Source organism: Cicer arietinum, chromosome 8 (genome assembly GCF_000331145.2).
Source record: "Cicer arietinum cultivar CDC Frontier isolate Library 1 chromosome 8, Cicar.CDCFrontier_v2.0, whole genome shotgun sequence".
Classification (NCBI taxonomy): domain Eukaryota; kingdom Viridiplantae; phylum Streptophyta; class Magnoliopsida; order Fabales; family Fabaceae; genus Cicer; species Cicer arietinum.
Window position 1 is genome coordinate 21,875,075 of NC_021167.2, and position 26,540 is coordinate 21,901,614.

Below are 26,540 nucleotides of genomic sequence, written 5' to 3' on the forward strand. Positions count from 1 at the left end.
CTGAAAAACATAAACCAAATTCCAGAAGTTACATTGAAAATGTTGCGCTTAAGCCCCCTGCAGAAACCTTTGTTGATGGGGGAGATATACAGGTAGATGATGAGAATGTAATTGATGATCATGTGACTCACCATGATGAACAGGTTCCAGTTGAGCCACTAGTCGAGTTTGAGTTGAGAAGATCTACTAGAGAACGTCAACCTTCTCAAAGATATCCTCCACATAAGTATGTGATGATCACTGATAGTGGAGAGCCAAAATACTATCAAGAAGATATTACAAATGTTGATAAAGAAAAGTGGTTAAAGGCCATGCAAGAAGAGATGAATTCCTTGCATGAGAATCACACATTTGATTTGGTAAAGTTGCCTAATGGTAGAAAAGCACTCAAGAACAAATGGGTATACAAGATAAAGGCAGAAGAGAATGATACAAAGCAAGATTGGTTGTGAAAGGTTTTAATCAGAGAAAAGGTATTGACTTTGATGAAATCTTTTCACCTGTGGTGAAGATGTCCGCTATTCGAGTTGTGCTTGGGTTAGCAGCTAGTTTGAACCTAGAAGTTGAATAACTTGATGTGAAAACTGCATTCCTTCACGGTGATTTGGAGGAAGAGATCTATATGGAGCAACCAGAGGGTTTCGAAGTCAAAGGTAAAGAGCATCTTGTGTGCAAATTAAAGAAAAGTTTGTATGGGCTCAAGCAAGCACCTCGACAATGGTACAAGAAATTTGATTCTTTCATGGAGAAACATGGGTATAGTAAAACTACTTCTGACCATTGTGTGTTTATCAAGAAATTCTCTGATCGTGATTATATTACTCTCTTATTATATGTGGATGACATGTTGATTGTTGGTCATGACACGAAGAAGATTCAATCATTAAAGAAAGATTTGAACAAGTCTTTTGCAATGAAAGACTTAGGTCATGCAAAGCAAATTCTGGGTATGAGAATTACTCGTGACAGGAAGAATAATAAATTGTGGTTGTCTCAACACAATTATATTGAGAAGGTGTTAGAGAGGTTTAACATGAGCAATTGCAAACCTGTTAGTACTCCACTTGCTACTCATTTTAAATTGAATTCTGATAAATGTCCTACAAGTGAGTAAGACAAAGAAGAGATGAAGAAGGTTCCTTATGCATCCGCAGTTGGTAGTTCGATGTATGTTATGGTATGCACAAGGCCAGATATTGCTCATGCAGTTGGAGTTGTTAGTCGATTTCACTCTAATCCTGGTAAAGATCATTGGCAAGCAGTGAAGTGGATTCTCAGATACCTCAGAGGCACTTCCAAAGTGTGTTTATGTTATGGAGGTGATGAACCTGTGTTGGGTGGCTACACAGATGTAGATATGGCATGTGATCTTGATTCTAGAAAATCTACTTCTGGTTATATGATGACTTTTGCAAGGGGAGCTGTGTCTTGGCAATCTAGACTACAAAAGTGTGTTACTTTGTCCACTACTGAAGCTGAGTACATTGCATCAACTGAAGCTTCCAAAGAACTCTTGTGGATGAAGAAATTCCTACATGAGTTAGGCCTCAAGCAAGATAAGTTTGTGTTATTCTGTGACAAACAGAGTGCGATCCATCTCAGCAAGAATTCGACTTTTCATGCAAAGTCGAAGCATATTGAAGTGCGGTATCATTGGATACGAGATGCACTGGAAATGAAGTCACTTTTAATTGAGAAGATTCATACTGATGAGAATGGTTCAGATATGATGACAAAGACCTTGCCTGTGTCGAAGATGATATGTTGTAGAAAGAAAGCTGACATGGTTGAGCAGTACCTTCCCACTTGAGTCGTGAGGGAGAGATTTGTTGGGTGGGCTCACTCCTCAAGTGGAACCCACCAATTTTACTAATATTATTATTATTATTATTGAAAAAAAAAGAAAAGCAAAAAAAAATATTTTAGTGGGCTTGGCCCACTTGAAGGTAATAAAAGGGATTTAGAAATCCCTAAGAAGACACAGAAAAACAACGGAAGAAGAACGGTTGCCATAGAAGAAAAACAAGGGTTTGGTTCCGGTGGTGGTAACAGGTGTGTATCAAACTTGCTCCGTTTGATCTACAAAATTAGTATGTTATTCCTACCACTGAGTTTGTTACTTTAATATATAATTTGAGTTGTTGTATCTTCTTTGAGAGTTACTTTGGCATATCCACTTTAGTGGAAGGTTGTTATAAGGTTGTTATAGGGTTGTTATTGTTGATTGATATTATTCCCTATTGTTATTAGGAAGACTCTTTGTGTACCCATTAATTATTATAGTGAAAGTTTTACTGAACTAGGTCCCGTGGTTTTTATTCTCTCAATTTGAAGGAAGTTTTTCACGTTAAAAATTGCGTTGTTCTCATATTTAATTTTCTGCCAATTATTTTTGCTCTAGAATTGTATTTTCTGTTTGGCCATTTATCTGCACAGGTGGGGGAAAAAATATTCCGCATTATTGAGATAGTTATCGCTAAATATCTCTGGTTTTTCCCAACAATCACTAACAAGAATAAAATAAAATTGAAATTAATATAAATTTCAAACAAAATTGTCAATTTATCTGAATGAGTGTAAATAATTATTTTAAGTTATTTCGGTAAAAAATATTAAATATATTATTAAAATCTTAATGTGATTTTTTCTTACAACAAATTTTTTTTTTAATATGAGTTTATTATGTATAGACAATTACAGTATATAAAAAATTGCACATGATGTTACTATTTTGTTATGTCTTAATTCAAAATTCTAAAATATTTGCATAAATATTTAGATACTAAATTCTTATTATGCACATATGTAAAACTATTTTTCACAATAATTACGTACAAACGTCGTTTAAATAAATTCTTAAATAAATTCTTTTCCAGTGCTTCAAATCACGCTAGTCATATTTCTATGTTGCAAATTTATTTCATCATTTGTTTTTTTATTTTCGATATGCACAAGTTGTTTCATTATTTCAAATGCAATACTGATATATTATTCAAACAATAGAAAAAGGCATTCTTTAAACATAGTAAATTTGAGTTCAAATCTCCTTCAAAATAGATATTTACATGGGTCATTTTATTCACATATATATCTTGAGTATACACATCCCAGTGTATTTTCGTGGGTGACAATGCAAAAGTAAACGTTGAGAAATATATAAGTGGGAAGGCCAATATATAAGTCTCAGTTAGAAGTATACATTGGTGTCAAGTGTCAAACTCACTTGTATGGTTGCTCTTAGTCCAATGTGACTACCCCCCAGACTCCGCTCATGACCTAACAGTGTTATCAAAGAATGGTTAATAAGGGTTTGACCAACCTCTTGTATTGAAGTCTTCCTAAACAAGAGAGCTCAAGCGACTTGTCCCGTTGTACGGAGCCAACGACAGTGCAAGTCTATGTTGATGAAAGAGCTTTCGTGCGTAAGAGAGAGCATATCCATATGAGTGGATGGACTCACACATGAGGAAGATATTGTTTGTGCCAAGTGTGAGTTATACGCCTCACATTGGTTGAAAAAGAAAATGTTCAACAATATATAAGTTGAAAGACCCATATACTCTTTGTCTTAAAGTTAGGTGAAGATGTAGTGTTCAATTCACTTATTTGGTTGCTCTTAGTCCAACGTTATGATCTCAAGCTCCCTTCATGATTCAACTACTAACATAACAACAAAAAAGGTGTCTTGAATGCCCAAACTAGTGTAGAAACAACCAAAAAAATCCTACTTTTATTTCTAAAATAACACCACCTCCTGCATGACAAGTAGAGTCATTCGCGACATCCCCATAATTATTTTTAATCCATTTGGAAGGAGGGGAAATCCAGTCAACCTGAATAAAAATGGGAGCCTTGCAAACACGACAATGTTACTCAGAAAATGGTTTGTAAGGATTTCTAGAAAGGTTGAATAGAGTTCTTCATTTCTAAAATGTTTTTGAGTCACAAAGGGGAAAATAGTTAGGAAACATGTTAGACTCGGGTAGAAATGTGTATTGAAATTCGTATTCGAATGATTAACAATATTGAAATAAACTAACACAAAATATAGTGGTTGGTTGGTTAAAAACACTTTGACTCCAATCAAATTAGTGAAGATCTCTAAAACGCTTAATGAAATCACTATTGATACAAACACATAGAATTCAGAACTTTCAGTGTCAATCAAATCTATGATGTTGACAACAAGGTAAAATATAACTTTGACGCAACAATTCAAAGTAGAATATGATTCAAGAACTTAAATTTCTATGATCACAATTTTTCTATCAATCAAAACATAAACACAACCAATTTGGTTCATCTACTTAAAATGTTTATGGAAAGTGAAAATCACACATAAATATATACTAGTTTCTCTACTTCGTCCTTACTTCTAGAGTATGTTCAGTTCTCATTCATAAAATGAGATTTTCTTTATTTATTATCAATTTTGAACATTTACCAAATTCTTTGATAATTGTTACAATCACATGTACACCAAAAAATTTAGTGGTAAACCGATTCATAAGGCCCGTAAGAATTGATTCACAGGTCTGGAACATAAAAAAATTAGTTGTTAACATTTGTGAGTCGATTCATAAGCTTAAAAGTCAATTTACAAAGTTAAAAGCATCTTTGAAAAGGTTTTGAATGTATTTCAAAGTATGTCAATATGATATGAACATATAACAAAGTTTATACATGTTAAAACGTGATTTTTTTTCATGAAGTGTTTCTAATTCAAATAATATTTGTAAAAGGTTGAGAAGGAGAATAAAAAAGTCATACATTCATAACTTAAAAAGAGATATTTCCTCGAATATGTTACATGATAAGAAAACAAACATAACAATTAAGGTCTTCGTAAGATCTAATGAATAAGAGTAACTGTCAAAATAAAGTTTATTTTAACATCACCAAATAACCCATTTTGAATATTGCATTTATTTTCAAATAAAACTTCAAAACAAGTACTTTAGAGGTTATTTAAATAATTTATTATCTATTTGTTATTTAGTTCTACTATTTTTTTAAAAAAATCAAATAATCCCACAAATTCTAAGTCTTAGATTCCTTCTCCAAAACTTTAACTAAAATCTTATAAATCTGTATTCTCCCCTTATGAGACACATGAGGCTCACAAATGCGGAGAGTGAATCTTGTGCATCAAACACACATAATGAGATACTTTTGACATGTATGTAGGTGAAAGTTTATATAGATGGAATAAATTCACAACCGAATTAGACAAATCTTGAGGCTGTGTAGGTAAGGAGTTGCAAGTTGATGGAGTGCTTAAAAGAATATTTAGTATTTCCTACACCAACAAGATACTACTGAAACATAGAATATAAGACTTCATAGCTGTTTGTGGTTGACTTGGAGCACTTATGAGATCAAATTACCTTCAAGAAAATTTCTCCAAAATTGTGTGGTGTGGAAAAAGCATGTAGAAAGACTTGTGTTGGTTTATGTGGATAGTTGGAAACCTCAAAGAAGTTAAGAGGTTACAAATGGTATTTGAGTAAACCTCTCCTAATATAGTGTGGAAAGGTATAGATGAACCACAAACAACCAATGATTACATATTCATGTGTTACATGGAGATGTAAACTAACAACAAATAACAACCAAATACTACATCTTCATGTGTTACATGAAGATGTAGACTAACAATAAACAACAAGTGATAATTATATCTTTAGGTGTTATATGAAATATGCTCATGTGTTACATGAAGATTTAGATGATCAACAACCAACAAACAATGGCTACATCTTTATGTATTTCATGAAATATGTTCATGTGTTACATAAAGATGTAGCTCAACAACAAATTGTAACTACATCTTCATGTGTTACATGATTTATGCTCACGTATTACATAAAGATGTAGATGAACAACAATCCACAATTGTATTACATAAAGATGTAGATGAACAACAATCCACAACTGTTATAAGAAAACAGAAGATGTGGTCCCAACCAAGAAATATATTAATAAGAATTACAACCAAAATCAGAAGATGAAAATTGAATTTTCAACTTGAAATTCAAATCAGGTTCACAAAAGATATTTAGTGAAGAAGAAGCGTTGAGAATAATATGTCTAAATATATTTAAAAGATTTTAATTTAAATATATTTAAAATCTAAAATAAGATATCATGAGAATTATTAATTTATATTTTTGTTTAAAATATTGCTTATTTAAGGATTTGATAATTCTTAAAAAAAAAGAAAGTATTGACATGTTTTAAACTACAATGTAGCTCTCCATATAGAGCGATAAATAAAAAATTGGTACAAGAGTTTTCAATATATATATATATATATATATATATATAATATCTCATATATTTCCACAAATTAAAACACAAAAAACTCCAATCAATTAAGATGTTGTAGAAATTATGTTAATAATTCATTAAGACATACTTAATATTTAGATTAGATATATTATCATACTTTAGTGTGGAAATATAATAAACATATGAGCATACATATAAACAACTTAAATCTACAACATGTTTGATATATCAAAGATAAATATTTTAGAAAAATTTGGATTTATAGCTTTGAGAGTTTGTCGATCTTCAATAGTCTTTAAGCAATTGATCATGAAATTGAGAGACGGATGACGAGCATCCGTTAACTTTTGGTTCTTTCTCAACCTAGACTCTTATGCCCTAAGTACTCATCAGATGGGGAGAAGAGACAGTATATAGTATGTTTGGTATATTGAGAATCATAGTCTATATATAAAGAGATGACTAATTAGGGTTTTCATTATTCTTAAATGAGCCATCAATGATATCCACCCATATTGATTGAGCCAGATCACGAGATTGTGTTAGCGTGAGATTTTACAATAAAATAAAATAAAATAAAAAAGCTAAAAGGAACTAATTGATACTCCTTTTACTATCAACATGCATATTTTTTCTTAGAGCAGCCAAGAACTTACAAACTTTATAATTAATTATACTTGACTTGAAGCAATTATGGAATGAGTGATCTTTATGAAAAGCTTCCATGAAAGTGTTTGACTAAGAACAAAGCTCGCTGAAAAGTCTCATGTTGCCTTAATGAGCTCTACTACACCATCAAGTTGCAACCTACCTTGAATTACTTCCTCATCTTGCTCAATATATTTTGCAAGGTTATTAATAAATGTATTTGTGTCTATGAGGAGCAGTCATATTTCATTGCAAGAAGATCGATTATTGATAATGCTTTGATTTTAATGGATCATGATATGTGTTACCACTGTATATTATTCTTTTCTCTTGTATAAAGAAGAGGTGGAGGCATTTTCACCTAAAATGGAGAGCACCAAGGTTAATAGAATACAACGGAAAATATCTATAATTGTTTTAAAGTTTACGAATATGATAAAATTGAAATGTTCAGAATGCTCATGTTTTTTAGACAGCAATGTTGATGATACCAAATCATTAATTTAACGTGTACTTGATTAAAGCTGATTTGTCAATTTAAACCAACAAACATCGCAACAAGACAAAAAATCAAAAGGTGGCACCAAAACAACGGACAAACATAATGTCGCACTAAGACAAGAAAACCACAAAAAATACAAGAAAAACTAAATATGTGTAGTAATCACTTATTCAGATCAAAGAAGATAAAAAAGACTTAATGGGGTGATTTTGGATAAAAAATTAAACCCTAAACCACCTCCTCTTAGATAAAAAAATAAAAACCAATAAAATAATATTAAAAGAGAGGAGACGAGGCTAGGTCATTTTCATAATAGCATTTTGGTTATTACATAGTTAAAACTAACACAAAAGACTTTAATTCATAGATATTACGAAGAAAAAAGTTGATATTAAAATTTGAAAAATAAGTTCATTATATTTAATTAAAAGCAATTTAGAGGAAAGAATATACTTTAAAAAATAAAGAATTAAAATTTTAATATAGAAAATTTATATGACAATTAAGATTAAATTTAAATTTAAATATGATTTTAGTCTCTATAATTATAGTTTTTGTTTAGTTCAGGTATATTTTTTTGTTTAGATTTAATTCCTACAAATTAAAAACCTATTATTTTAAGGCCTTAATGTCAACTTATTGGGTTACATAGCGTAATTTTATGAAACAAAGATGTTAGAAACTAAAAGCAATAATTTTTGAATTTAAAGAGTTGAATCCAAATTAAAAAACTTATATTGAATAAAACAAAAAGATATTATAATTACATAGATTAAAATAATACTTAAGTCTTTAAGTTTGAGGGAAAAAAATCACATCAAATATTAGGACTCAAATTTAATATATATAAATTACTAAAATTTCAATTTTTATCTTTGCCTTTAATGAAGGTTTAAAGACATAATTGTGATGCTAATAATTCTTTAAGACTATCTTGATTAAAAAAATCTATAAAAAAAAAAAAAAAAAAAAATCTACATTGAGTTTAGGCGATCTATGAAGACAACGTATATGTTGGGAACTTGCGTGGTAGTATAATATCAAGCCTCCTAACCAAGTACTTCAGAGTTAGAATGGTACCACATTGTGAAGTAGAGTTTAAGCTCATGCATAATATTGCATTTTCTTGTGATCGGTTTGTTGTGATTAATATGTATAGTATGTGATAATAATTTATCTTAAATGATTTGATGTTATATTGAAATTTATTGGTTTTTCTTGAGTGATTTTGACTTTTTAATGTGATATTTTTTTAGGAATACTAGTGTGATGATATGGTTTTATTATGATTAAATGTGTGTTCTTCTTACTTATATTATACTATCAACATGATTTCAAAATTCATCTCCTTCGCTGTCACGTTAAAAGCCTTACTCGAAAAACCATGTGGAATAAAACTAAGATGAAGAAAAAAAAAAAAAAAAAAAAACTAAAAAAAAAAAAAAAAAAAAAAATATACAATATTAACTTTTTTTTCTTTGTCTATGCAGCTCAAAGGTTATATTTACACAAACAAATATTTTATTTTCTTCATTTGTCTTTAGTCAAGGTAAGTTAATTAAAAAGAAATTATTGTGATCCAAGTCTTTAAACACTATTCTTTATTAAACAAATTATCTATATAAATATTTTTCATTAAAATAATTACACTTTTGTTCTTTTTATTTTTTGTGTGTGCTGTTCAATAACTGGCTCATCCATGTTGCTAATTTGCATGTTGGGTGAGAAATAGAATTCCCCCTCTTTGCCTATATATAATACAATCTCATTGCAACCAATAAGCATTCTTAGCTTTTTTCTTCATCTTCTCTTTCTCTCTATTTTCCTTTGCATATTATTATTATTGGTATTAATACTATTATAACTTGTTTTTGCATTGTTAATACAATGGCTATAGAATGCATAACAAATACAAAACACATGACTCAACTACCAAAACAAAACGAAGTTCAAAATGAAAATGAAGAATCATCATCATTAGTTTTTGATGCTTCATTTCTAAAACACCAACTTAATCTTCCAAAACAATTCATTTGGCCAGATGATGAGAAACCATGCATGAATGTACCTGAACTTGTTGTTCCACTCATTGACTTGAAAGGTTTTCTTTCTAATGACCCTTTAGCTACAATGGAAGCTTGTAAACTCATTGGTGAAGCTTGTGAAAAACATGGTTTTTTTCTTGTTGTTAATCATGGAATTGATGCTAAGTTAATAGAACATGCTCATAGTTACATGAATGATTTCTTTGAGATTCCCCTGTCTCAAAAACAGAGAGCACAGAGGAAAACAGGGGAACATTGTGGTTATGCTAGTAGTTTCACTGGAAGATTCTCTTCAAAACTTCCATGGAAAGAAACACTTTCTTTTCAATTTTCAGATGAGAAAAACAAAAACTCACCTAAGATTGTTAAAGACTACTTGTGCAACACATTAGGCGAAGATTTCGAGCAATTCGGGTAAGTAAAAAAAATAGATTTAATTCATATATACTATTAATATAAAAAGTTTTTACATTGTCAATCAATCACAATCGTTAGATCATTAAAGATATTTGATTTGATATGCAGACAATGTAACATTTTTTACACTAATAATGCATGATAACTAAACTCAAAATTATCATATAATTTATAATACATTCCTTGAAGATTTATTTTGTTTATTTTATTTACTAAATTGTGTTTTTTTTTTCATGGTAAATAAATAGGGATGTTTATCAAAATTATTGTGAAGCAATGAGCAGACTTTCATTAGGGATAATGGAGCTTCTTGGAATGAGCCTTGGAGTTGGAAAAGATTGTTTTAGAGATTTTTTTGAAGAGAATAAATCAATAATGAGGCTTAATTATTACCCTCCATGTCAAAAACCTGACCTAACTTTAGGTACTGGTCCTCATTGTGATCCAACATCTTTAACAATTCTACATCAAGATCAAGTTGGTGGATTGCAAGTTTTTGTTGACAATGAGTGGCATTCTATTACCCCAAATTTCAATGCTTTTGTTGTCAATATAGGTGACACCTTCATGGTATGTTAACTAATCTTTCTTTTAACAAAATTAAAATTTTACTTGAGTTGCACGATGTATAAATTGTCTGATAAATTTACAAAGATATTTTTTATTTATTTAAATCTAATAGTCTTTGAAACTGTTGCACGATTTATCAGTTGTTACGACCGTTAGATCTAAAAAAAAATTATTAAATTTAATGGTATATAAAACGGTTGCCTTTCACAATTGTTTTTTTTTTAAGGAGTTTGAATTTTGGCCACAAATTTAATGTATGGTGTTATTGATGTTTTTTTTTTTTTTGCATTATTATTTGTTTAGGCTCTTTCAAATGGGAGATACAAGAGTTGTTTGCATAGGGCAGTGGTGAACAACAAGACAACAAGAAAATCTCTTGCTTTCTTTTTGTGTCCTAAAGGTGATAAGGTGGTTAGTCCACCAAGTGAATTGGTGAGTGATTTGACACAAAGGATCTATCCAGATTTTACATGGCCTATGCTTCTTGAATTTACTCAAAAACATTATAGAGCTGATATGAGAACACTTGAGGCATTTACAAAATGGATTCAAGTAGCTGAAATTTCAAGCACATGAATGACTTATTACTTACAATTGTAATCCATGCTTTAAAAGAATTTGAACATATAAGACTTAAAAATGTAACTCATGTGGCACCCTATGATGAGCAATAAAAAAATATTGCCAGCTAATTTTGTAATTTTATTTTTTATTATTATATAGAAAATATATTTAACTATACATTATTTGTTCTTTCGTTTAACTAGCACAACAACATATTATATTAAAATATTAAAAAATAAACTCAAGAACTGAGATTCCACAATTGAGAACTTCCACACCTACTTTATTCGAATTGAAACAAGTTATTAAATTCAAATAGTTAAAAAATTCAGTTAATAATAAACTAATTAAAAAAATTCGAATTCATTATTTTGACGGAACAAAATTTAGTCAAATATTATTTACGTTCGGGTCAAACTCCAAATTATTGAAGTCTTGTTCTCATAAATCTGAGTTAAAAAAAACATATATTTTGAATTTCTACGGTTTTATTTATTTTTATTTTTTCTTTTGTAGGGTCCAATTATTTGACTCATATGTAGAAAACCTAGTTTTACACCAAATGAATCCTAATCAGAAATTAAATGAATTAAAATGATACTATGATACTAAGTAATGCCTAGTCACAACCCTCATGCATCAACCAATAGTTTTCTTTTTCTTTATCTTGAATGTCTTGGAACCATTTGAGAGTAAAGTTAAAAAATACAGCAAATACATCCAATAAAACAAGTGGTCCCACAATTTGAATGATTCTAAGGAATAGGAAGCTAGAATCCATTGAGGATTGGCAGAGATCTCTTTTGTAATTTATGCAAATTTATTCTCCAATTGGAAGCACTTGTTTTTTGGTTTTATTATTCTGATTTTTAATACCTGGAAATTTGGAGGTTTGTGTAATTTTGTATGCAAGAGAAAATGCTTACCACAATCTTACCCTCACTTGTCTTGTGATACTGCAACATTCTTCTCATCATATTTTAATCACTACATAGGGATAAAATGAAAATGTAATAATGCAATACAATGATAAAATAAAGATTGTTTTGAATACTCTCACTTATTTTTAGTTCAATTAATTTGAGTTAAAAATTTAAGAATTGAAAGATGTGAGTTCAAATCCGAGTCAAGAAGAAAAAATAATAACATAATAATAAATTATTAATTTTGTATATTTAAAAAAAAATTCTAAATAAAATTGTAGTTTTACAAATTTTCTTACAAGTTAGCTATTGGTTTTTCAATCTCTATCTTAGAAGCAAAGATTGGGGACTATTTTTTTTGTTTTGTTTAATTGACTATTTTTACATGAAATCTCTTTTTCTAGATCAATGTTTAACATGAATTCCTAAGCAAAATTAGCTAATGGGTATATAAATTTGATACAATATCTTCTATTAGGTGTTAGTGGTGGGACTTCATTTCATTTTGTTGAATTTTCAACTATTCTTTTCTTGATAGATTTCACTCTATGATGATTGATGCTATTGTTCCCAACACAAGTTTTAAGTTGAATATTTTGACATAGTAGAAAAAAGAATATTATCATGCAGAAATTTAACTAAGATGTTTTCGTATAACTTTGAAAAGAAAAAAATAAAAATAAAAATAAAAAGAAGGGAATGCAATAATGACATGTTAAAACATTAATATGAATTATAACGTGGACCACACGTGAATAGTTATCTATATTAATATCTCATTCCACAGTGTTTTTACAAGCAAAAATTTATTCTCTTCCTCATCTATACAATTAAATAGATGTTTAAAATAGTTATGTAAATAGAGGTTTTAAGAATTTTGCAATATTGGCGGCTAGGTATGTGTGTTATAAATTATAGTCGTCGCAGTCTGAATTAATCATAACATTGTACAATTTTTATTGAAGTAATTTATATTATCATACAAAATTTAATAGTAGTTAAGAGATAAGAGAATATCAAAATCAGATAAGAAATAAAGGTAGTCTTTAGATTTAATCTAAAATAAAAGCTTTTGATCTTTTTGAGTTGGAAAAATACGAAATTCTTATATATTTTTAATGAACGGTGTTTCCTCACACCCATTGAACACTTAATGGCGATTGATTTTTTGTGAGTTTTCTTGACTTCATTAAAATAGAAAATAACAATAATGGATGTTGCCGATACCATTTTGTCGCAATAGTATTCTAAACTACGTTCTAATTTTTAAAACCTTGGTTGAGACAATGATTTGTTCGTTTTAAGGTTCAAATATTCGATTTTATCTTATTTTGTTGAATCAACATTGATCCTATCATTTTCCTAACCATGAGGTTTTATTAAAAAAAACGAATAACTTCTTGTGTCCATAACCCCACCTAAGCCTAGACCTCTAGCTCTAGAGTGTGACCGGTGGACCAATAATAGTGATTTGATCGAAGGCAACACAATAAATCTAAGTGTGACTCGAGTTGCATGAGTGGCCAAATAATAGTGAATTGATTGAATGTGACTCATGGATCTAGAGTGTGACTCGAGTTTTCCAATAATTTAATGAGGATTTATTACTATATTTACATAAACGAAACTATATATTATATTTATAAACTTTTATTCATTGCTATATTATAGAGAGCTAAATTATAATATAAAAAATATCATATCCCTAAATTAAAAATTAAAGATGATATCTATCTATCATCTATGAAAGTGAAAGTGATGTAGTCTACAATGGTCGACCTTAAAAACTTGGGTAGAAATGAATCACAAAAACACATAATGATATTGTCACATTTGGAATATGGATCAAAGAAAGGCACAGCCGCCACAAGTAAGGACAATGACAGTCCCATTCTTGTACTCTCTTCCAAAAGGCCCGCATCACGTGGGAAACCATCTGTTGTTTGTTGTTTTGGCATCCCTCTAATCCAATTTCATACATAATTATTACTATTATTATATTATATGGTTATAATTTCTTATAATAAAATAAACACAAAAAGACACTAAATAATTTGTGTATGTAACTCAACTATGCTCTCTTCAAAAACGACATATCTTAGGATTTCTGTCATAGATACCTCCCTCACTAACCTATCTGTATTTTTTTTGTTTTCTAGCTTTTTTTATGTTTGTTTATTTTAATTTTTTGGTTTTTTCTTCATTTTTTTTTTAATGTGTCAATGTGATACATCGGATTTTGAGCTTGGATTTAATGTAACTTTAATTTTAGGCATAATTCCATACATTTCAATGTCTTTTGATGGACTTGTCACAATACATGGTTTTCAATTTGTAGAATAGGAACCAATGCATTTCCTTAACAATTGATTGTGATAATGGTTTTTTATTGCAGATACGGTCAAAGTTGTGATTATGTTATAAATTTTTGTATTGTAGAGAAATTTAGTAGATACAGTTTAAATTGTGATTGTGATATTGTTATAGTAACTACAAAATCTACAATATTGTAATTGTAATTGTAATAGTAAATCAATATTCAAAACTATGATTGTGATCTTAAATTACATTTCAATTTGATGCATGAGCATGAGTGTCATGTATAATGAAGACTAAATTAATATAATTATGATTAACCAACTAACAAGTATATTTTCCCAAGACAAGACAATAGAGATTCCTATATCAATCAAAACATTATATAATAAAGAACAAATATCTTGGTTCTTAGTACAATAATAAGTGGTAAAATAATTAAAGATTGGAATATTATTCTAAGCACAAGTTTAGAGTTTCCTTCTATTTATTCAATGTGTTAATACAAAGTCAAGTAGTCAAGTTTAACACCAAATCTTATAAGAAAATCTTAATTCTAAACAAATTGTAGAGACGACCTAACATATGTGAAGGTCTAAAGTGAATTTTAATATGATGTAAAAAACGAACTTTTTAAATTTTAACTTTAAATCACTAAATTAATATAATTGATGTCATATAATATTTCTTTTTCAATTGATTTAATATTGTTGAGAAAATATTAAATTTAAAAAGAAAAAAATTATATATTTTAATTTTAAACATATTAAAATCTGAGACTTTTTTATCAAGTAAATTTTTTTAAGGCCTTTAGTTTAAGTAAAATTTTTATTTTTTATGAAAGTATAAAGCGGTTGCTTTAGTGCCCTTATTTTTGGATCGGCCTTGACAAATTGGATAACTCAACTCAATTTCTAAAAAAGTTGTCATGTCATCTATTTCTAATGCAGTGTTGCTTTAAATTGGATTTAGGGGATGATTATCCCCTTAATGTGCTAAATTCTATAATTTTGTGATAATTGATGATTTGATATATTTGATGAAAATTGATGAATAATGAGTGAATGTTTAAATGCTATGATGATTGTTGATAATTTAGTGTATTTCTACTAAATTCATATTGTTGTTTTTAAGTTGTTAATCAATTAGGCATCTTAAGCTAATCGATAAGATGGATATAAATTAATAGAAAATATAGGCTAATCAATTAGAATGAAACATTAATGGATTAAGTGATGTACTAATTGATTAGATACTTAGATTAATCAATAAGAAACCAGAAAACCCTATAAACAGCTTAAGTATTAATTTGGAAATAATCTATAGTACTTAATTAATTATGTTGACTAAATTAATTAAATAGGTTGACTAATATTTGATTAGGATAATAAGTTACATTAGTATGGCCAACAAGCGATAAGATAGAGTAGAAGAAATGATACTTGATGAGGAAAAAATAATTGAATAAGGGTTATAGAAAGTAGTTATCAATTAGTTAAAGTAGTTATCAATTAGTTAAAGTAGTAGTTAATGAGAAATAACACTAAATTAATAATGATATGAGATTAATGGTGTGTTTGTTCCCGCATCGAGAACAATATAGATATAAATATATTAAAATTGAAAAGAATAAATTTGTGAACAAATTCACAATATTCAGATTAATAACATAAAATAGCAAAATATCTATAAATTTAATATAACTAAAGTGAATGGAATACTCATGTCTTCGGATATAATGAAGCAAATGAAGATAAAAGAGAGGGAAAGAAAACATAACAATTAGATCTAGAGAAGAAAAGAAAAAACAACACAACTTACAAGGAAAAAGAGCAGACTAGATAGCTTAAGAAGTTAGAATATATAGCTTCACAAAATTACGGTGAAAGTAGCATGGAGATGCAAGTATTTTAATTTAAACTAAGAACCAAACAACCTATAAGTAGTGATACTAAAGATTATTAACTAATTAAAAATAGACTAGTTCTTATGTATTTGAATTGTTAGCGACGATAATGTTTAGATTAATAATGTGTATTAAGGTTATTATTTATGAATTAATTATGATGTGTGTTATATTTGTAGTTATGATTATGAAGAATGCTATTGTAATGTACTTAGTTAGAAAAAATGACTAAATTATATTAAGCGTTAAAGTTACATTTTTACTCCCAACAAAACTATCAGATAAAGAGAGTAACCTTTATGTCATTTTAATTTCAATAAACCTTCAACAAAATTTACTCATCCACATAATATGAGAGTAGAAAAGTGTTGTTATTCACAAAGATAAAATATTTAAATAATATTTAACAAAAAGCAATATTAACAAAGATAATATTCACAAAGATGATATTATGTTTTTTTTCTTTTTTCTTTCTTTTTTCTTTCTTTTTTTTAAAAAAAGCAAGAAAAATTTAAATAACATTTGAGTTACCTTACATGGTTTTTCTCTCATGTTGTGTTTGTATAGTATCTTTAGTGTCACGGTCCTCACTTCAAATGGTGATTAGATTTATTGATCAGTTGTTCGATATGACTCCCCCTCCAAAGTAAGGTTGGTGTCGTTGAGCATTCACTTTGAAGCTTCGCTTCGTGTATAGATTTTTTAACTCTACTGCATCATGCGCAATATCTTAATTATTCTGAAAAGTCTTGACCATCTTGATTTTAATTTTTTGAGAAACAACTTAAATCTAGAGTTGAATAGAAGAACAAGTTGTCTTATTATGCTACTTTGTCTTTTCTATATAGATTTAGAGTATAAATCTTTTAACTCTACTACAACATGTGGAAATACCTTGATTATTCTGAAAATGCCTAACCATCTTGATTTTAATTTTTCGAGAAACAACTTCAACCTAGACTTGAATAGAAGAACAAGTTGTCTTATTATGCCACTTTGTCTTTTTTATACATATTGATATTATTTTAAGCAAAAATAATAAACCCTTCTAGCTCATGTACTTGAAGAATTCTAGAATCTCCCAACATTGTGAGATCAACATTCAAGTATCTAGTTTCTCATAATGCCCTATGTTCCAGCACAAGTGGCCAATGACAACTTTTATCATACACAATCTAATATGGTGACATCCCAAAAGGATTCTTGAAAATTGTTTTTTTTTTTATAAGTTTCATCGACCAATCCTTCCTTGAAGCATTGATCGTTTTCTCCTCAATTTGCTTAATTTTCTTGTTGAACACTTTAACTTGTTTTCTAGTTTGTGGATGGTATGGGGTTTCCACTTAGGATGCACATTGTATTTTTTTTTATAAGTATCTTGTTTTTTCGCATTGTTGCCTTTGTAATGCAATCGTTCATAAATCTAATTGATCCCCACTATGGTTGAAGATTTTTTATACTAATAGTTGACGTATTTAGATGGTGTTCTAGTTAGAAAACTCTTGGTTAGATGAACCAGAGCTACCACCCTTCGTCGTTGATAGTTGGGCGTGCGGGGAAGCAGGAGAGTTCTCGTCTACGATATGGAAATTCTCATAGGGTATATATCAGTGGAGGAAAATAGTGTAGGATTGAGTATAGAGGAGAGATGTTGCTGTGTAGGAAAATTATGAAGTGTGCTAATTATATGAACATGAGTGACTAGCAGATTACGTTGTTGGCCCAACAAGACATGTTTTGGAAGCAACATGAGAAAGTATATTGGCTCAAATATGGTGACACTAATTCAAAAACATTTCATACCATGGCTAATGCTCGAAAATGAAGAAATATAAATGAAAATTTGTGGAGGATAATGGATTAGAAGCCTCAAACTAGATTGAATTCGGGAGAGGTAGCATGTGACCATTTTCGCGAGTTGTTTCACAAAAAATAGGGTGAATACGATCATATTATATCACATGTGACAACTAAAATTAATGCTATGAATAAATGAAAAGTTACTTGTTGAATTAAAAATTGAAGAATTCAAGAAGACTGTTAAATATGCATTCAGATAAAGCGTCATGGTCAAATGGATTGAATTCGACATTCCTTAAAACATTTTGGAACCTCAAAGGAGTATAACTATTTCATACTAGTGTGGTGTGGCTAGCGAATTTCCGCTGAGTTTTAATGATGCAAATTTAGTCTTAACTTTGAAGGTAAATAACCCTGCTACCATGAAGGATATTCACCCTATTTCTTTATATAATTTCAACTATAAGATCATCTCGAAAGCGCTAGTCAATAGACTAAAATCAATATTGCATACATATATCTCTTATAAGCAATCAAATTTCGTGAAGAATAGATTCATACATGACAATGTTAAGGTGGCTATTGAAATTATCCATCACATGAAGTGTTAAGTTAATGGTATGAATGAGGAGGTGGAAATGAAAATTGATATAAGTAAAGCTTATGATTGGGTGGACTAGTTTTACTTGAGAAGTATTTTGCTAAGAATGGGATTTTATGAGAAGTGGATGGCTAAGTGTGTAGGATTGGTGAATTACTCAATCATGATGGCTCTTATAACATGATAATAGTTTCTGGATTCTATAAATCAAAGGATACAAGAAATACAACCTATGAGGATTACCCCGAATAAGGAGATCCATATATTTGAAAGGCAATTGACCGACCTTCCAATTAAACACAAATGTAGCTTCCTCTAAACTCTAATGGAAATTGATTTTAAGTCTAGAGATTAACTTAAATAGTTACAAATTAACCTTAATAACTTTTATATTCATCCAACTCTTATCTCCCAAAATTAGCGTGTCATCAATAAATTGCTAATAAGACACTCTAAAATCAGTATTATCTCTCATCTGAGCATCCATAAAAAGATCGGCATTAACAAAAGTGCACAACATTGAATCTAATACTTCGATTGTTAGAAGAAACCTAAAAAGGAGATAAATGATCCCTTGACTTAACCTCCTTTCAAACTTATATTCATTTGTGGGGTTGAAATTGACTATTACAAACACCGCCACCATTTCTTCGAAAAATCTATTTTCGTCATGAGTTTCTCAAAAATCCCCAATCAATAGAGTCATAAGTCTTGTCAAAATCAACCTTAAACATAATGAGTTATGTTTTCTCCTTTTTGCATCATGAACAATTTTGTTTGTGATTAAAATACCATCTAGTATCTAATGACCTCTCCTGAATGTAATTTGGTTTTCTGAACTAACTTGGTTAATGAAATAAGAGGAAAGTTAGATGATAACTTAGCCAAGACATAGTATATGCAATTTGCCAAAGAAATAAGAGGAAAGTTAGATGATTTTTGTGGATTATGCTTTTAGGAATCAATACAATTAACATGCATTAGAACACTTCACTAATCTTTTGTTTGCATGAAACTCCAACATAAAATGCATAAAATCCACTTTCATCTCCTCCCAAAACTCCTTCAATTTTCTTTTTTACTCCATCAAGCCTAAGACTCTTAAAGTTATCACACTCCCAAGCAATTTGCTTAATCTCCTCGTAGGAAAAGGGGCTAATTAGAAAATAAGCATATTGATCTCTAGTTACCAAAAACTGAAGATTCTCAATATGTTTCTTCCTTAAATTTACACGATCAAAATGTTTCACAAAATGGTTATAGACAACCTTGCAAATCCCAATAACCCCTTCAGCATAATCAACACTTACTTCAATATTCACAATCTCATTATGTCTCATTTTATGTACCCCCAATATATGAAAAACTTGTGTTAGCATCACCCTCCTTTTGCTAGATGAATCGTGATTTCTTCCATTAATACTACAACTTAATCTAGATAATGTATGCAATCGTTATGCTTGATATCTTCGTTTTGTTATTTCTTTATCAGTTAAAACAAATAGAGATGACCATTTATATTTAGAATTCGATTAGCTAAATTGATCCCATGATCTTGATGCCACATCATTATATTAGCTTTGTTTAACTTGAACTTCTCTTTCAAAACATACTCACCCCAACCACTTAATACCAATTGAGCCCACTTCTCTTTGACAAAATCATGATAACTAAAGCATGTCGACCAACAATTTAATATATGATACGGATGCAGTCCTCAATTCACCATTGTATCACTAAGCACAATAGAAAAATGATAAGATAACACTCTACACAAAACCTATCGATTAGAGTTCTACCACACCACTTCTTCGATAAAAGAAATATATCTAATATACTCGTCTTCTATCTATCCACACAAAACCACATGAACCTATGACCATGTAAGGGTAAGTTCAATAAGAATGATTTTTAAATCTGTTATCTACACGATTTAAATTTGTCCAAGCTATTTAGAATGTGGGTACCTTAATTCAATTATGCAACCGACATAAAAAGATTCTCTTTTGCTTAATAGGTATCAAATATATCATTAAAACATGTTTTAATACACCTTTTAAATCAGTTATTAAAAAATAGATTTAAAATGTTTTTTTTTTTGCCCTTAAAAGAGATGATATATACGACCATAAACTAACACACAAATGCAAAGACTTTATAATAACGATATTTTTTATCACTTGACAAGTGACTTAATATAATTGTTTTAGGACACGATTTTCATAAACCATTTAGGTTTTATTGTTCATTCTTTAAATATGTAATTTAATTATTATTTTAAACATCACTCAATTAAAATATTTTCTTCACTCATAGTTTATCTTTATTTTCACCACTTTCTAAAATAACTGAGAAATTCATAGTCAAAAAGAATAGCGTTCCTTCCTCCACGTAATGACTTAAAGTAAACATAATCATTATAAGAATTTTTAGCCAAATTCTACCTTGATTAACTTTCATACTCGAAAATAATATCGTTAAAAAATATAAATATATATATTAAACACCTAAACAATAAGAAACATATCAAAAGTTTCATTAGCCCATACATGAACGACATGAGACAAATAAAAAAATTTATGCACATAACCTTGATACAAGACGCACATGAACAGCAAGAGATAGATAAGATGGTTCATTGCTGGAATTATGATCTTGCTTTGTTCTAATACAAGACTATATCAATCTTGGTATACATAGGTGTACATTTTTATTAGCTAACAAATACCTCCAAACAATAAGGTGACTCAGCAAAGATCCTTCATAGAAGATAGATATAGTCAATTAAATATATATTTTGATTATTATTTTTACTTTTTAAAAATTAATTAATTAATTTTTTTTCAAAATTCTTTTTGAGAAAATTTTCATTGAAATTTAATTGATGTATCTTTTTATTTATTTATTTATTTAATTCTTAAATAGTTTGTTCATTTTCTTTTCCTTTTTCTTAAATGATTTATTCCACAAAAAAAATTCAATTTTTTCCTATCATTTCTCCTACCAAAAAGAATTATTTTTTTCGTTATCTTTTGTTGTACACAATATAATCGATATTCACTTTCATCTTGGTGTAAATATAACTTGAAAAATTTATTCATTTTCTTGTCTCTTCCTCTAAACTTTCAAATTATAATTATTTCGTGAAGATAATTAAAAAAAAAAAACTACAAGACAATGAATTGCAGCTAATTAATGTAACAAATTAATATCTTTAATGTTAATAATAGAAGCTTAGTTGCAAGTTGTTTGAACACTCATAATATTACCTTATGTTAATTATTTCAAATTTTGTTTTTCATGCTATTTGTTAGCCTAGAGCTTCCATCATTGAAAGTGGACAAAAATGGCAACGAGCCCCAAATCTTGTGTGCCATTATAGCCACAATTTTCCCTCTACACACATACTACAACACAATTTTTTTTCTTTTCAACTTTCAATTTTATAATTAATTAATTAAATATTTATTTACTGAGGACAAAATTTGCTTGTTTGTATTGGTAATTGTATCTCTTTTTTTTTTTTTTGGAAGAAGGGAAAAACAATCAATCAATAACAACAGTAGTAGACGCAATTTAGACTGCTCCTTGCAAAATGACAATCTCAATCTCTCATTGAATCAGAAAATATTATCTTTATCTGCTTTATATATCTATAGCTAGAGTTCTAGGGATACTGCATGCTTGATGCAGCAACTGTTGATTGGAATATATGGTTTTGTCTCATGTCATAGTTTCCTATGCTTGTAAACGACAAAATTTCAATAATTTTCCATGATAGTATCTATTAATTAATACATAATTAAATGTTAAACATTTTTTAAGTTTAATTGTAATTTTAATATCATATTTTTACTAATATTTCACTAAATCAGCTCTCTATTTAAATTCTGACAATTTTGATCCATACTTCACATTTTTTATAAAAAAAAGTGTTTGAACATATTTTAATCGATAACGAACACTAAATATTCTTAAAAAAAAATATTTATTTGAGATGAATCGAATATTTAACATAGATACTTTTTTTAATAGAAATTAAAACTCGAATTTATTTCGTTATTATGTCTAATTTTCTACTAGACCCGACCTCTATTAATAAACTTTATTTATTTTACCTGTACGTTTTTTATTACTCAAGACAAAATATAATTGATTTATATGTTCATAAAATAGAGCATGGTAAATCGGGCTTCCAATACTACTCTCGCCTAATTGATTCTTGAGATTGATATATTTATTTCAATAATATATCACAATTTGAGATATTAATATTTTAATAAGCCAACATTATTTACATGATTAGCTCACTCTTGCTTTGCTAAGTTGGCCATTTTGAGCACAATCAGGACCTTGAAAACGTCAAAAATAATAATCAGCATGACCTTTTTATTTTATTCATTAATCAGCATGACCGAATCTAGATTTTGCCTTCCAAAATAAAATAGTGAAAAGCTAATCAATATTTCTTGTCTATCAAAGCTTATAAATTTTACTCCCTTCATCTTTATTTATAAAATCTTATCATATTTTTATTTATATTAAAAAATTATATAAGTTAATTAATTCAAGTGATTAGTAAATTTTATTTAAAGACTTATCATTTAAGAGAATTTAAGTTTGAATGTTGAATGAAATAATTTTTTATCAAATTTTACTTAATTCATGAATCAAACTCTCAATTATTAAAGCTTCATTCATCTGAAAAATCAAAAAATTAAAAAAATATGAAAATTTTTAGTTTAATATAATTAATATGTATAGTATATAAAATTCGTCTTACATTTTCAAAATTAATTTACCTTATTTTACTTTTTAGTTGTATCTGCTATATAAATCCAAACTTTAGTATTTAAAAAAAAAATGATAAACGTATTTAGAAATTTATAAATATTATAATATTTTTAAGTACAAATAAATATGTAGATTATATAATTAAAGACAAATAGAATATTTGTGCTTATATAAGACTCTCTTAAAAAAAATTGTATCATTTTATATAAGATCATTTTAAATTTCAACTGCATTAATTGATTGTTTTTTTTTATTAATATACTTCTAATTAATTTACATCTATTTTACAATCAAAACAATGAATATTATAATATAACATTAACTTCTTCTTTCTCTTTAAAGGTAAAAGTATAAAAACAAACTTTACATAAGTTTTTACTTTTTATAAAAATTTAAAATTTCGTTTTTAATCTTCATAAAAGAAACTATATTTTTTAATTTTACAAAAAATTTTAATTTTAATTTGAAAGAAACGTGTTTAATTGTCCTTGAATTTTTAATATTTTGAATAATTTTGTAAATTCATGTTAAAGACATTATAAAAAATTTATCCACAAAAATTTAATTTTTTTAACTTAAAATAAATCAAATATAAATATTTTAAATGTCATAAAGATAAAAGGAAACAAAATATATATATGAACATAGAAATCGAATTTATAAATATTTTTTGCAATGTTTTTATTAATTATAAAAAAAATAATTAAAAAATATGTGGACATTCAAATGTACAAATTTATTCGACCTTAAAACTCGTATCGAATTTTAACAAATTTAATATTAGTAATATTTTTTATTTTAATTTGATACTCAGTTTCTTAATCTTTGTAATTTAATTTTTTAGGGAAGGTAGTATTTTCCCTTGAGAAAAGCAAAGTACTACATGATTTGATGCGAGGATGTCCAACTCACATTAACTGTTTAATCAAACGTACAAAATCTTATTAATTCTATGGTTTGTCGTTTCTTTTGTTAGATTAAGTGAGAGAGAGGAAGATAGTGAAATCTGCCAGCATAAAGAAAATCGACAAAGAAGAACCACGTGTGTGTGTGTTGCATTAATAACAAAATTGTGAATTTTATTCCACAGGGAGAACTGTAGTAAACAGTAGTCAAAAGTAAACTTTGACCGTGTCACAGTCTTAAATTGAACGTGTTACATTATTTTTGGACAAATAAATATTTAGTTTTTATAAAATTTTAGGATTCACTTTTTTTTACTATGATAAGAAAATAGTTTTTTTTTTTAATATTTATAAAAATATTTTTTTATTTTTTATTTTTGAAAACTTTTTGTTATTATTATTTGTTTATTATTTCAAATAATTATTGTGTATTTTTTAATTTTTGTATGATTTTTTGAAGTAAGATTTATAGTGGCAAAATTCTTATTTATTTCATCATTTGTTATAAAATTTTAAATTTTTGTAAGTTATTAAATATTTCTTACATATTTCTGTTTAAAATTATTTAAAATTTTGAAAGATATACTATAGTCGATTTAAATTCAAGGATAAAAAATGAAAATAAAATATTTTAAGAGACTAAAAATTGATGATTTTTTTTTTAATAAAGACTAAAGACAAAATAATGAGATTTTATAGGCAATAAAAACTTATTTAACCCAAAAAAATTCAAGTGTTTTAAGTTCTAATTCAACTAACAAATACGAAATTTTTAAGTTGGACAATATTATACATCAGGTTTGAATCTGATACTCCGCAGTTGTGTGTGAGTTTCTGGTGGTAATTATAATATCTCATCTATATAAAAAAATTACTTGCTCCTACAAAATTATCCTATAATCAACTTTACTTTATATTAAGTTAACATATATTTTTTTTAATAATATTTTGCAAACAAATTTACAATATTATTGATCCGAAGTGGACCCAAATCTACAACTAGCATTGTGGAAGCATGACATAAGTGTTGAGTTCAATTGTGAGTGCTCTAGTCTGACATTGATTTAATATTATTTAAATATTGAATATATAATATAATTGATCCATATACCTAATACCTTAAGATTTTGGATAGAGATATTGTGGCAAAATATCTTATTATCTTCAAGAAAGCCACGATAATTGACATGCCATTGAGAATGCTTGTTGCTCGCATTACCATTGGAGAAGACAAAAAAATGTTATAGTGGTAATTAGTGGTAATGAACAAGACAATGATAACAGTTTAAACTTATTTGTGAGATTTTTTTGTGAACTTTTTAAAAAATCAATATTTTTTCCTATATATGTTGAAAGATGAGATGAAATGCCATATTTTTTTCGACTGTCGAATTACAAATTGTAATTTATTTTATCTATTTCCTTGCATTTTATAATTGTAAACAAAATTAATAGAAAAAGAAATAGGGAGGCCTTGGTTCTAACTTTCATAAACAAATATGTTAATATAATATAAAAATAAGTTATTGAATCAACTTACCATTTGATGACCCTTTCGTTCATTGCTCTTATTGTCCCTAGCATGTGAGAGTTTAAGCATCTTTCGATTTTTTTTTTTAATTTGTTCACATAGCTTCTACGATTTTCAAATTTCAAACATTACATGCATTTAATATAAAATGTTAATGGACTTTGTTCACTTTGTAAATATAAAGCAAAAAGTTTTTATACCTTCATTTGTGATTTTTTTTATATATAATAATTCACAAAAACAATCCAATTAATTTTAGGGACAGAAAGATCAATAGCAAGCAGGTCTTTCTTACTTTTATAAGGGTAGAAAAATTTATACCTTAAATTATATTTATAGGCCTTTTATCTTTCTCCTAGGATTATCCTTGTTCATTAGAAACCAACAACGTTATCATACACAACGATAATTGCAAGATTATATAAATATATCAATTTCCAATGACAAAAAAATACAATAAAACAAAGTCATATGAAGTTTAGATAATAACTTGCATGCAGTTCTATATTTCTTTGCAACCCTTTTGCACTTCTTATAAAAAACTTGAGCAACTTTGGACAAAGGAAGACAAAAAGGAGCCATCTCTTGATTGGATTGGCACATCCATATGTATTCCATAACCACTTCTTTATTTTCTTCCTCAAATAGAGAGGCATAAGAGTCCTCATCTACAGAGGGAATGACCTAAGATCCACTTGTTTGACCAATTTTCCTTCTAGTATCACCA

The 26,540-nt window shown here is 28.1% G+C and overlaps 1 protein-coding gene across 1 annotated transcript; it reads left to right on the forward strand.

Moving 5' to 3' along the window:
* The first annotated feature begins 9,216 nt into the window (after positions 1-9,216).
* LOC101491320 (gibberellin 20 oxidase 1-like) lies at positions 9,217-11,214 on the forward strand. Its single transcript, XM_004513601.4, has 3 exons — positions 9,217-9,900; positions 10,152-10,473; positions 10,777-11,214. The coding sequence occupies exons 1-3, from the start codon at positions 9,329-9,331 to the stop codon at positions 11,047-11,049; spliced, it is 1,167 nt and encodes a 388-aa protein (XP_004513658.1). The 5' UTR covers positions 9,217-9,328; the 3' UTR covers positions 11,050-11,214.
* Positions 11,215-26,540: the final 15,326 nt, after the last annotated feature.

Excerpts from the sequence above, each read along its gene's own strand:
- LOC101491320 (XM_004513601.4), top strand. The coding sequence starts at position 9,329 with ATGGCTATAGAATGCATAACAAATACAAAACACATGACTCAACTACCA. Across the intron at positions 9,901-10,151 it reads GAAGATTTCGAGCAATTCGG|GGATGTTTATCAAAATTATT; the intron begins GTAAGTAAAAAA and ends GTAAATAAATAG. Across the intron at positions 10,474-10,776 it reads ATATAGGTGACACCTTCATG|GCTCTTTCAAATGGGAGATA; the intron begins GTATGTTAACTA and ends TTATTTGTTTAG.